The 13,925-nt window shown below is 38.4% G+C and overlaps 1 protein-coding gene across 1 annotated transcript in view; it reads left to right on the forward strand.

Annotated features, from left to right (window-relative positions):
- LOC140455894 (protein FAM47E) overlaps positions 1 to 13,517 on the forward strand; it is a 38,032-nt gene extending 24,515 nt beyond the window's left edge. Inside the window, exons 6-8 of the mRNA XM_072550696.1 lie at positions 1,552 to 1,707; positions 7,440 to 7,517; positions 12,158 to 13,517. Coding sequence (XP_072406797.1) covers positions 1,552 to 1,707; positions 7,440 to 7,517; positions 12,158 to 12,199 — 276 coding nt within the window. The 3' untranslated portion in view covers positions 12,200 to 13,517. The remainder of the gene's footprint in view (positions 1 to 1,551; positions 1,708 to 7,439; positions 7,518 to 12,157) is intronic.
- Positions 13,518 to 13,925: the final 408 nt, after the last annotated feature.

The following is a 13,925-nucleotide window of genomic DNA, read 5'->3' on the forward strand; positions in this document are numbered from 1 at the left end:
CCGGTTTGTTTATCTAATCTGTCTCATACACAGTAGCTATAATTCTTTGTGTCCACAAAATATACACTTACTACCTACCCAGAGCCATAGAAACCCCTGGAGATGTGAAAAATTAGATAAAACTCCAGGCCGTTTAAGATAAAATATACAAGTAGTCCTTCTCTAACCGTTTGGGAGTTCAAAACTAGTCCAAGATATCATTGACCTATACAGAATATGTACCTCTTGTATGGAGCATTCACTGATACAACAAGAAAGCTGTCCTGCTCTTTTTGAAAATATGCAATGAATTAATGTTCTCCAAACAAACTGACCACATATTCCAAGGAACATGTGCTACCTACAAGGAACAGAAGAACCATCTGACACCCAGCTTAAATAAAACATCGAGCTACAGATGCTGGAAATCTGACAAAAAAACGTAAACTTCTGGAGAAACTCAGCAGGTCTGGCAGCATCTGTGGAGAGAAAGGAGAGCTAATGTTTTGAGTCCAGTAACATGAAACATTAACTCTGACTTTTCTCCACAGATTTTGCTAGACCTGCTAAGTTTCTCCAGAAACTTGTGTCGTTGTAAATTTCAGCTTAATTCAGTTCGAATATAACTCTATGATTCTATAAATATATAAGCCTGACTTCTTATCTTCCCCGATTGGCCTGGTTGAACTATTTGACCACACAAACACGCTACCTAATAATCTATTAATTTACAGAACTTAAATCAAATTAACTTTGAGTTGACTATTCTTTAATATACACAAGCCTTGCTGTTTGAAACTATCTTGGTAGTTAAGGTGCTCGAAACTGAGAATCAATTTTCTGTCCTTTTTTGGTAGTTTTACCAAAGCCTCAATATCCCTCACAATATGAGGGGGGGCAAAGTGAATATGGTATTCTAAGAGACCTGGGAAATATTTTGTACTAAGACAATTGGTATATTTTGTTTTGTGTTACGTTTCTGTGTAATTGTTGATTTTGTATACGAAGTAAGGAATTAGAGTATAAATTAATTGGCATTTACAATTTATAGTTAACCTGCATGTCTTCGTTATCCTGCTTAGAAGCCATACTTGGTATGGCTGTCTTAAGAAAGCAGACTATTTAGGAGCACTGAGTTACTAAACCAGGCGTATTTGATGAGCTGATCTTTGATGAAATCTGCTCTCAAGGAATTTTAATGCAAGTAAATCATGTATTAAATAATGCGATCATACCTTGTGTCAGTATTACTGCTGGCTGCATTCAAGGAGAAGGCAACAGTCACTCTGATGCAGGACAAATTCGTTTTTGAACTTACTTTTGCTTATCTCCAAAAGAACTTTAAACAGGAACTGATGTATCAATGAGAATACGCGCTCAGATTGGATTCACTTTAACATATACTTTAATTAAAGTTAGGTTTCTGTTATAGTGTATTTTAACTCAATTGTTATTATTTACTTCATTTTTAATGAATAAGCAATTTATTCAAAGTGAATTTTCATATGCAATTTTTCACATGGACATAAAATGAAAACTCAGTGAAGTAGCATTGTGTTGATATTATGGTAGGAATCCACCCAGCCATATGGGGATAAATATATATATGGAGCCTGGTATTTGGACCGAAAGACATGGACAAAAAGAAGAGCTGATGAACCTCTGGTTGATCCCAATTTAGTGGCTGAGAAAGACAAAATAATTTTACCTGAAGGAGCTGGAGAGAAGGTACTAATTTATAACGTTTACTTTTGCAAATTAATAACCAAATCATCCAATTTAGTGGGTAAACTCATTCTTTTCTTATGTGGTGTGCCTTTAGCAGGTATCAGTTTAGTATTCCTACTTGTCACCAATTTAAGAAGCATAGTCTTCCAATAGAAACTAACTTCCTTACTACTGCAGGCAGAATGTGGGAATAGCAAACAGAAATAAAAGGGAAACTCTGATAATGTCAATTCATAACTTCTATTTGTGATTGTTTTTCTCATGAAATTTAGTTGCTTTTAATTGACTGATTGACTTACCATTTTCTAGTAACAGTCTCCTCGAATTTAACTTCCTAACATGTCTTGTGAATGAACAGATAAACATATATCCAAAATATATTAAATGATACCTACAAGAGAGTACTGATTGTTGGGCATTTTATTGATGGAAGTGTTGCCTTTTATATTTTGGCAATATTAGGAATTTGAGTGTGTGAATTAGCTTGATTACACATTAATGCAACCTCTAGAAACAACTGACTCATGCTGGGTAACAGTGTAATGGATACCATCCACTCACTGGTGGCTCGTCTAAGGGACAACATTTTACATCTGACTTAGATAGAGAATGTCAGGAACTTAACTGACCATGGAGGATATTATGTTGACATTTTACATCAGGATCACTCAATAGTGATCAGATGCAGGAACCATATATGGGACAGTTACTACAGTCATGAATTGAGTTGAATTAAATTAAATGAGACTTGCATTTAGTTAGCACTTTATCATGTTGTCAAAATCCTTCATATCTTGCAAGATTTTGTTTAAAGTGTACAGCTGTGTTTATGTTGACAGACTGAATTTCTATTCATGCATTCACATCAGAAAACAACAGCTGTTGTTTGAGTCAAACAATAATTGTAGACAGTAGTTCTGTAGCTTTATTAGTGGAACATGAACTCTTGTAAGGGTTTGTACAGATTCTAGACTTAAAACAGATTTGAACTCAAGTAAATAGGAGTAACTTTGATTTTGTGACAGTGTAAAACAGGTATTAGCAAATCAGCAGCCATTGTCCATGTTGTCTGATTTTCATTTCCAGTGCAGGACAGATGTAAAGCTGGTGATCAGTACGCTGTTGTCTGTTTAATTCGAGTAAAATTTGCCCTTAGCCTGTTTGGGAAAAGAGAGGGTGAAATTTGCCAGTTCAAAGATTGGCCACTAGATGGAGCACTGCCCAACAAGGGAGACTGAAGAAATAGAAACTCCAGCAAGTCAAGTTCAAATGACTGCAGTGCACCTGCTGTCAGTGATCTTAATGGCATTGAAAGTGACTGTGCGACCAGCCTCCCCCCACCGTGCCATTTAAAAGAGGAATCCAATAGGCAGAAACCAGCAGTGATGGCAGCCTACATGAAGATAAAAACAAATGGAATTAATAATATTACAGACTTAATTGTGGGACTAGCTGAGGAGCTCAAGAAATAACTGACATAGGTACAACAGGATGAGTGTTCCCTTTCTCTGCGACAACATTTCTATACTATTCAATCCAATCAACTTCAGGAGTTCTCCCTGTTTCATATTAACCATTAGGCTTTCATGGAATAACTACAAAAAATGGCTTTGGGATAAATACGTCACAGATTTCCCAGGCACACACACCACATACAGGGAACTAACAACAACCTAACTTTTACATTGTTCAAGGTATTAATGATATGATAAAATATTATTGATTCAGCCTGGATCTCCGTCCAGAGTCTGTTTCTATAGAAAGGCTATTTAAAAAGAAATTAAAAGAGAATTGTCAATGAATGATGATAAACTATATTTAGTTGGTGATCATAATGGATATAAAGGGTGCTAATGTGGAAACACTAACCTTGAACATATCACTGTCTCAGCTCTATTTTACATCAAGGTTTCAAAATTCAACAGTTTGGTTTGTAAATGTACGGTCTGGTTTGCACATGGAATAGAAAGACATAATGCAAATACATTTTAATATTATCACAAGTGCTAGCATTCATTTCTGTGCCCATGGAGGCTGTTAGTCCAAGCTGCTGTTTAATGAATATTCGTCCTAGCTCAGTTGGAAGCACTCTTGATTTTTATCAAACATTTCTGTGTGGAAGTCCCATGCCAGAGGTGGAATCTTGTTTTTCTTGAGAATGGTGATTCTTGAGTGCCCTTCTTGTCAAAAGGTTAATGAATGACTGGAGTTAGTTGGAATGTTGGTGTGTGGAGCTGCAAGAATTTATGTAACTTAGGGGCGGCACAGTGGCTCAGTGGTTAGCACTGCTGCCTCACAGCACCAGGATCCCAGGTTCGATTCCAGCCTCGGGCAACGGTCTGTGTAGAGTTTGCACATTCTCTCTGTGTCTGCATGGGTTTCCTCCAGGTGCTCTGGTTTCCTCCCACAGTCACAAAGATATGCAGGTCAGGGGAATTGGCCATGCTAAATTGCCCGTAGTATTAGGTGGGTTACTCTTCAGAGGGTCGGTGTGGACTGGTTGGGCGACGGGCCTGTTTCCATTCTGTAGGAAATCTAATCTTAATTCTGTAGTGAGTGATTCCCTTTGGTATTAATTCCTTCACTGAGTGCCTGTGAGGTAGTACTTTTCCGTTTCTGTTTTGATGTGATTGCCTGTGATAAATGTGTTTGTGCTGGGCAGGAACATGAGCAAACAGACTTGGAGTCCTTCCCATTTGGACTGTACAATCTCTGAGAGGCCTTTGCTTGAAAGCTGATGAAGAGCAAGATTGTGATTGTAAATGTTTCCTTTAAGTGATTCACCTTCCATTATGCCCCTCTAGAATATACTCCCCTTCTCCCCCCACTGTGGATAGCTTTTTCCTTTCCAATGGCCGCATGTCTGTCCTTCTGCAGTCTCCTCTTGAGACTAATGTCTCATGCTCAGTTTGTCAATAGAGACATGCTCATGATAACATTGTTACAGAGCTGTTTATGACCTGAGGGTGTAAAACTTTCATATTCCACCTTACCTTGGATCACTTGTACTAGTACGCTGTACTAGAAGCCTGCTGCTCTAGTTTAGTTTAATGTTAGGCCAGACTCTTCTATGCCTAAGGAATGTAACATTTGCATTTCATAGTTTGTTATAATAAATGGTTTTGGATTCTTCAATATCATAATATCCATGCCCAGTTTCTTATGTTATAGGAGATAATATCAGCATTGCTGAATCAGGTGAAAGACCTTTGCTAGAGGCAATCTCATGCTATCACTATCTCACAATCCCAGCACAGAGCCCCATGCCCAGCTTTACTCTAATATTGCCCCATTATTCAAGCTCACCTGCTCATTCTCCTTTCTCAGACGTCTAATTACTCCATTGTGTTCTACACCTTTCCTTGTCCCCTTTGCCCCTATTGCTCTGAGTCTATCCTCTGCATCCCAGTTTGCTCCCGTCATTCCCCAGGAACTACTCCATCTCACAACTACATATGTTAAGTTCCACTCTGTACTGTTCCTTTCAATTTCCTAGTTGAGTGCACCGCCCGGGTCCCCATGAATCTTGCCTATCTCAGTCAGGTGTGCTGGCTTCAGCCAGTGTGGCTACCTGCCTATTTTCCTTTCTACCTATCCACTCCACCCTCCTCTCTGACTTATCCCCTTCATCCCCACCCCCAATCACCCATTGTGCTCTTTGCTACCTTTCCCCACCCTCCTCTCTGACCTATCACCTCCATCCCCATCCCCATTCACCTATTGTAGTCTATGCTACTTTCTCCCCACCCCCACCACTACGACCCCCCCCCCCCCCAATTTATCTCTCCATCCTGCAGGCACTATGCCTCTACTCCTGATGGAGGGCTTTTGCCTGAAACATCGATTTTCCTGCTCCTTGGATGCTGCCTGACCTGCTGTGCTTTTCCAGCACCACTCTGATCAGACTAGTGCGCCTAGTCAGCCTTCACCCTGAACAATGGCATTCGTTAATGATAGGAAGGCAAACTGCATATGACTGAGGCTGCTCGTGAGCTGCTGCCACCCCAGTCAGATCTCACCCCTTGTACCATAATCATTTACCTTCCAGAAGAAGATCTCATATGACTGAGATGGTTGACTTGGTCAAACTTCACCCATTGCACTTTAAACACTTGTGCAAAGAAACAACAGCCTGATTGTGAAGGAGTCAAGATAGTGAGGAGTTTTCACTCACTGGAGCTTACATAAAGACTGACCCTGCCAGATACGTGCCTTATGTATATAGTGATCATGTGTTTGCTGTTTTATGCCTAACAAAATTGAGCCTGTGAATGTAATGCTGGTGAATATTCATGACTTACTAAAGAGGTTGGTGACCATGAGGCATGAGAGATCTGACCCGCCTGAGAACTTTAATATTAAAACTTTCACCCTCCTGGAATCGGATTTTTTTACCTCCCGCCAATCTAGTTCCTGGCCCACTCTTCTTAAAGCTCCAGATAGGCCCAGAAGATTCCGCCCCAGGACTTGAACACAAAATCAAGGTTGACATTATGATGCAATCCTGAGGGGAGATGCTGATTTTCAGATGAGATATTTAACTGAGACTCAGGTGGTTGTAAAACATCCCAAGATGCTATTCTGAACAAGAGGCAGAGGAATTATTATTGGTGTCCAGATAATATTTATCCTTCAATTAACAAAAAGAAAACAGATTATGTAATCCTTATCACATTGCTGTTTTTGAGAGCTTATTCTGTGCTGACTGCTGCATTCCCTACAGTACAACAGAGACTACATTTTGAAAGTACTTAATTGACTATAAAGTCCTTTAAGACATTAGATTAGATTTCCTACAGTGTGGAAACAGGCCATTTGGCCCAATAAGTCCACACTGACCCTCCAAAGAGTAACCCATCCAGGACCATTCCCCTACCCTATATTTACCCCTGACTAACACACCTAATACTACGGGCAATTTAGCATGACCAATTCACCCTACCTGCACATCTTTAGATTGTGGGAGGAAACTGGAGCAGTTGGAGGAAACCCACGCAGACAAGGAAGAATGTGTAAAGTGCTCACTGACGGTCACATGAAGTGGGAATTGAACCTGGCTCCCTGGTGCTGTGAGGCAGCAATGCTAACCACTGTGCCACCCAGGAGAAAGTAATCATTAATCTCTGCCTCTATAAGACTTATTTGTTAAGACCTCAAAGGATAATATCTGGTGGAGGACTGGTTGGGGTGGAGTTGCTGCACAATGTAGCTGTTCAAACAACAGTGATACTTGCACAATAAAGTACAGCTCCAAGATACCTAACACTTTGCAGGGTCTCTTGCCAGCAATCAGGCCTTGGAGTCCACAGGAAAAAACACATTTTGCCTATAAAAAGGAGCTTTGCAAGCAATCCCAGGATTGTCAAATTTGAGTGTCCATTGCGTAGCCACCATTGCTACCTCAGAACTTGTGCCCCTAGTTGTCTAATCCCCATGATCCAAAATTTGATAACTTCAGAAATAACACACTGTCTCTTAAATGGAGAGAGGTGCCATTGATCCTTTGTAAAATATGGTTAATTACCTGCATCAGAAAGTAAGTAGGAAACAGTTGCTAGAACATCCTTCTCTGTGCCATAGCACTGGGTACGTGGATATGTTGACCACGTTGGGCAATGGTAATATTTGAGGATAGATGAGAACTGGTGGAAGGAAGAAGCAAGTGGGAAAATAGGAGTGTGGTGATCAGTAATCAGATCTGTCTCCTTTCTAAATTATTGTTTTCTGTGAAGGATGAAGAAATAAGAGGACTTCAAGCAACAATATCTTTCAAGAAATACATAGAGGCTTTAGGATGTAGGAAACCAGAGGTAAATATCAATTTAACAACGTACAAATATATAGCATCTTGCACAGGTGGAGAAAAGTTGTAAATTCAATCATTCTGCCTGATATTTGAAGTCAGTCCAATAAAAAGTGTAGTTCACAAAAAATAACTCTTCAGTATAATACTGCAACACACAGACAAAAGGCTTTGATGATTATCTTCTCAACTAAAGTGTTTTCTAAGTCTTCCAGAGGTTTCCTACAAAATGCACGTGACAATTTTCATTTATTTTCTTGTTCTGAACGTATGGGCATTCTTAAAACCAGGTTTCATTGCTGGTCTGACAATTACATTGCTTTTCAGCAGCTTAATCTTAAGTATTAATTTAATGTTATTGGACTGTGGAACCATAGGAACATGTTGCAATTCTTTTCTATTATTTTTTGCTGAATTATATTCCAAATGTGAGTGAGCTGGGGAATGTAAGTGTTTTCCAATCCTGCTATCAGTTATTAACATTAGATTTAGCATTGACGCAGTAAATCTAGATAAATCATCTTACAAACCATATGTTAGTGTCATGATGGACTAAATATTTTTGCTTTTCATGCTCCTGACAAATAGTTCTGAAATGAAATTTGTTCTCTTTGAGATCAATTGCAATTGGTCCTTCGTGACTGCATAAAAATTGCAGGCCCTAATTGAACCTTATTAGGGATTGGTTAGCTCAGATGGCTGTATTGCAATGCAGTGATGTCAACTGTGTGTGTCCAATCACTGCCCTAGCAGACGTCACCATGAAGGTCCTGGTTTCTCAACCTCTCCCCTCACCTGAGAGAGTGGTTAATCTCTCCATCAGTCGTTTCTCTCTTTCTAATGAGGGATTGAGACTTGAGCAATGTTACCTTTTTTTTAAATAACGAATGGAAAAGTTCCTCCCAGCTTCATGCAAACTGTTTTCTTAAAGCGCTTTCCATTCTTTGTCCCCTCCACCATAACCTCCATAATGAGTGTGAGGAGGTGATGAATTTCTTTGCCAATAAGATCAAGACCATCCTCTGACATATTCTTCCCTTCCAAAAACTCACCTGGCCAAACTCCCCAATGCTCCCACCATCTTAGTCCTTAAGTTGTATCCTCCTTGAACATCATTTCTGTCTCTTGTCATTATTTCCTCTAAGCTCATTTTGTTCCTGAGTCTTAATTCCTTTTTCATCTATTCTATTCCAACTAAACTGTTGATCACTCACCTTGGTCTCCACCCACCTTGCCTTCTTGCTGTTCTGTCAGTCAATATTATAAGCAGTGCTTTTGCTTCAGATGTTACCCTTTGTTATTTTTAATTATGCTGTCATCATTTCTCTCCCCAAAGGACCAAAACTGAACTGCACTATCCTTGCAAACTATATCCCACCAGCAAACTCTGTGCTCTCCAAAGTCAGTGAATTACCTCCTAAATCTACTTCCATGTAGATTTTTTTATTTGTACTTTGTTATTTGTACTTATACTCTATTCAGGTGAACCTTCATTAGATATCCACATTCGTTAAGGATACAGAGTCGAATTTCTGTAAATAAATATATTTAAGGTCAATCACACACTAATTTCAAGCATTAATTCTCACATTAATTGAGAGACGTTCGCAGACTGTCAGGTGCTTGTAAATTTATAGCTTCGTGTGAATTTACAAACTTTCTTCAACAAAACTATCTACTTGACCTCACATGAAATAAGTGCCTTTTCCTCTATCATTACTTTAAATATTTATGACACTGGAATGATACATCGGAGGTTTGCTGCATTTTTCACATCTTACAGATAATAGTATCTTTTGTGGTATTGATGTTACTGGGTTAGGAGATATATTTGATTGTGACATCTGAAGCAAGATGATTAAAGACTGACAGGAAATAATTGTGACATTTACAGAAAATGCAAGTTGCTGCATGATTTTTTCGACATATATTAGAAAACTTGAATCTTTATCCTTTTGTGCATATGCTGTTTACTATCAGCAGGAACTTCAGTTCTGATGGGAGGTCCCTCCTACAATAAACATTGGCAGGATAAAATCTATTAACAACAGAGTTCAGTTCATGTCTTGCCCAATATCAGAGAAAGGAGTTGGTAATTGTGTAAAGCTGAAGACCCACATGAAACAATGAGGAGCAGCTATCCTGAGGGGAAAGGGGGCCTGATCTGAACTGATTATTGCCAGCAAGTGCTGATGAGTTTTATGTCTTTATGAAATATTGACTGTCAGTATGAAATGCAATAGTTGGTACATGTTTAAAAACATGTAGCTGACCAGATATTTAAGAAAAATTAAGAAGTCCTTCCAAGGCAGAAGGTAAAGTGGGAAAGAGTGGAGGTGTAGTTGGGTAAAACCAAAAAAGAGTGAAATCTGAGGCCAAGTGAGATGTGACAAACAAGTGAGAACATACAAGTCAAAAGCTGCTTATGGCAATTAGAAACTATGAGTCACCCAAGATTGCTTATTTCAATGTTAAAAATATGAAAGTGCTTGCCAATTGTATTGCACTTTAGTAAGTTCTGTGAACAGCAGAGCAGGATCAGAGGAAATTTCGACATGATGGTGTTTTGACAGTTAGAGGAAATGGGAGAGAGTTGAAATTGACCTTCTGGATAGCCTCAAAGGCACGTTTGTGAAAGTAATACAAGCAAATATGGACATTAGTTCTTTCCATTGGACAAATGTACACAAAGGTATGGCGACGACACTAAGGTTGCTCGGAGCTGAATTTTTTATGGTGTCAGGCAGAATCTGTGGACCTTTAATATTGGTGCCTGGGACCCAAATGGAGAAATCCCAGCTCTACTTCTGACAGATTACATTTTTGACATTAGGGGAAAGGGAGGAGGAATATTCACACAGGAGAGGAAGCCAAACTCAATGCAGTTATTACTCCATTTTGGCTGTTACAAGGGCCTTAGCCTTCGTAAAGTGCTCATAAATGCTCTTCAACAATGGTATAACTGTCCACATAATGCTGGACTGCTGTCATAGACAGGAGGAGGTTTGAAAACCACCAGCATCTAGTTGTACAGTTTCAAGATAACTCTGAGCTAACAGTTCCATGAGAGCTTTCATGTCATTATGATTACTTGGCTTCAGAAGCTATTATTATCTCTGCACAAGGTTCTGATTTCACAGTTTGACTGACAGCTTAGCAAGGCCATTAAAGAATTTGAAGTGCAGACTGAATAGAAGTTTGTTTGTTTGTTTGTATAAGAGATTAACCACTAGAGATTTTAAAGCTTGAAATAGATTTATGAATGGGAGTTTTTTTTTCATCAGTAAATGTTTAAGATTGAAAAACTGTTTGATGTCTATTTTTTAATCTCCAAGCCTCCCAAAGTCTTCCCATCTTACACACCAGGTAATTGACCATGCAGTTGACACAGAGTTATTGAATTATTATGGTGCAGAACATGCCTGCACCATCTGTATCATCTAGTGCCAATCCCCTGCCTTCTCCCCAAATCCCTGCACACCATTACTATCCAAACCCATCTTGAATGCCTCAATTGAACCTATCTCCATCACATTCCATGCAATGCATGACATACCCTAATAATTCACTATATAAAAAATGCTTTTTCTCTCCTCACTCTTGCTTCATTTACACATCACTATAAATCTATGCCCTCTCGTTCTTGTTTTTTTTTACAAGTAGAAACAGCTTCTCCCTTTCTACTCTGACAAGCCGCTCATTTTGATACCTCAATCAGAATTCCTCTTAACCTTCTTCCCTCCAGGGAAAACAGACCCAACTTCTCCAGTCCATTCTCATGGATGAAGTTTCTAATCCCTGGAACCATCCTCATAAGTTGCTTTGTATTTGCATCTTTCCTACAATATGGTGCCCACACTGTGCATAATAGAGCATGTCATCGAGTATGTATGGGGCCACGGAGGATGTGGTGTTTGGTGTGAGTGGTGAACGGGTGTGAGGGGTGAGGGTTAAAGACCTAACAACAACTGGGATGAAACCCCAGTGAACCAAAGTGAACAAGCTGCTCCAGCATATCCCCACCCCTCTGGCCAAATCTGCTCTACTTCAGGGGTCACAATATTTAACAGCATATATTTTATATAGCTGTGGCATTAGTATTATTGTGAATAAGCATTGTTAAATAGGATGCCTTTTGGAAGTGCCATTTTCATTTGCACGGTATCTATGAAATATGTGAAGCGCATATCTATTCTCTGCTTAAGAAAATAAATCGAGAACAGTCTGTCCAATGGCCTAATTGTACTGGCTGACATTGTTAGCTGAGCCTTGAAACGATAAAGTGACATTTATGTTGCCAGCATATAAACCCATTTAAGAATTTGCAAAAGTATATTTTGGGACTGGAACAACTACAAAATAGCTGACTTTTTGAACTAAAATGAGTGATTGTCAATTCACCAGATGACATTTGGAATAGCTAGTGTCATTGTCTTGAACTCAGTTGTTTTATCATATATTTGAGTCTGGCCCATCAAGAAGAGAAATGACTGATATTGAGTGTTGGCCTTGAAATGAAGACTGCCTAAAATTATGAAGATAGGGGGATTTGAAAAATAAATGTGTTGTGTATGTGGTTTGGCTTTGTCATAATGTGTACATGTAAATATTCACTGTGGTTAATATGTTATATTTTAAATATTTCAGTTCCTGGAGAAATTATTTGCTGAAGTTGATGAAAACAAATAGATAATCAGAAGAACAGCTTGAAACAGAAACCTCAGTAATGCAGATTTCATTCTTCATGACACATAGGATTCATGCTTAATTACCATCTTCTCTCAACGGTATAATTTTATCAATGTTTATATGAGATTATGATTCCCCCTACAGATATTAATACCAACTTTAGTTAATACTTAGTGCTGTTCAGTATTAAATATGATGCAGTACAAAAAATATTTACATTCCTTCTAGAATACTCAAATATTGTGCCAAATAATTATATAAATAATACCCATAACTGAATCCAATAAAAATGCAAGTTCTCCGCTATGCTGTTTAACCAGCTATCTGATTTTCTGAGCTATATCTTAAAGATCACTCTCATCTATTAAAAGAACAAAGTTATCACATTGTGTTACTAAACCCAAAGAAAGATGGTACTTTTAATATCTGCCAGAACTTTCATGAGACAAATGTTCTCCTAGCTTTCAGTTATTACTTTTAACCTTGTGAAATGATTCAACCTCACAACCTGGAACAGTACATCTCAGAACTGTATGACTCACCTACAAGGGTAAGGCCAAACTTTTGAAATTTTAAGTTCCTTACCCATTTTAACTGTTCATCAGAGGACTCCGCATTGTTGCAGATAACAGAGATCACTGCACATTTCCTTAATGTTGTATTTGTGCATACTGATTGACCAATAAATTGAAACAGTAGTTGAGTTAACTTGAACAGAGGTTTACGTATGTATTATGTAATGAACACTTTTTACTGCAGCCTATGCAAATTATTGATTAGATCAGTTAGGATATCTTATTTGGTTTGGCATGGCATAGTTTAGGAAGGATGGCAAGACCATGGATGTGATCATTCCAGGATCAAGGCAGTTTATGTTTGAGGAAAGACTAGAAAAAACACAACTCCTTTCATTAGAACAAGAAGGAGGAGAGCTCTGTCGTGATTAAAGTTATTACAGGATAAATGGGAAAACCTTTGTTTTACTATTAGAGAAATTAGTGACTAGAGACTAACAAATGTTTACCTTTACAAGAGGTTGTTGGAATATAAAATGCTCCTGCTGGAATGGAAACTTTTCTACAGGGAAGTAAGTAGCTATTGGAAAGTTAAGCGTTTGGGGAAAGCACGGAATATTGAGACCAAGTTTCACAAATAATAATGGCACAAATAGCAGGATAGTTTCCTGTACTGTGATATTGTATGAATATGAATTCATTTAATTATTTGTGTGAGGACTGGATTAATTCCATGAGTATTGATATATTTACTTGATCATCTTTTGATAACTGTAAGATTAATATACAAAACTGTACACATAAAAAAGGATCAAATACATCTGTATTCAAAATTTGAATTCTATTTGTAATGTGTCATTTCAAAGAATGAGAGGGGCATGGGGGTGGTTTGGTAAGTGGGGGCAGTTAGTGAGTTTGAGGGCTGAAGGCTGATTTTAAAAGATCTATATGTTCTGACGGTTTGAAATGAAACATGGCAACGATACTGTGCAAATATACAATAGATCTTCCGTTATATCCTGTAAAGCAAAAGAAAATATTAATATTTGATGTAGAGCCATTTGGTTCCAGGAAGCTTAAAGGGAGACATTCCAACTCAGTAATTGCAGCATATATTTAAATGGGAGATCAGGGACCCAGACAATAAAATAAAACAAAACAAAGAACTGTGGATGCCAGATGTCTGAAACAAAAACTGTTTTGCTGGGGAA

Source organism: Chiloscyllium punctatum, chromosome 1, assembly GCF_047496795.1.
Source record: "Chiloscyllium punctatum isolate Juve2018m chromosome 1, sChiPun1.3, whole genome shotgun sequence".
Lineage (NCBI taxonomy): Eukaryota > Metazoa > Chordata > Chondrichthyes > Orectolobiformes > Hemiscylliidae > Chiloscyllium > Chiloscyllium punctatum.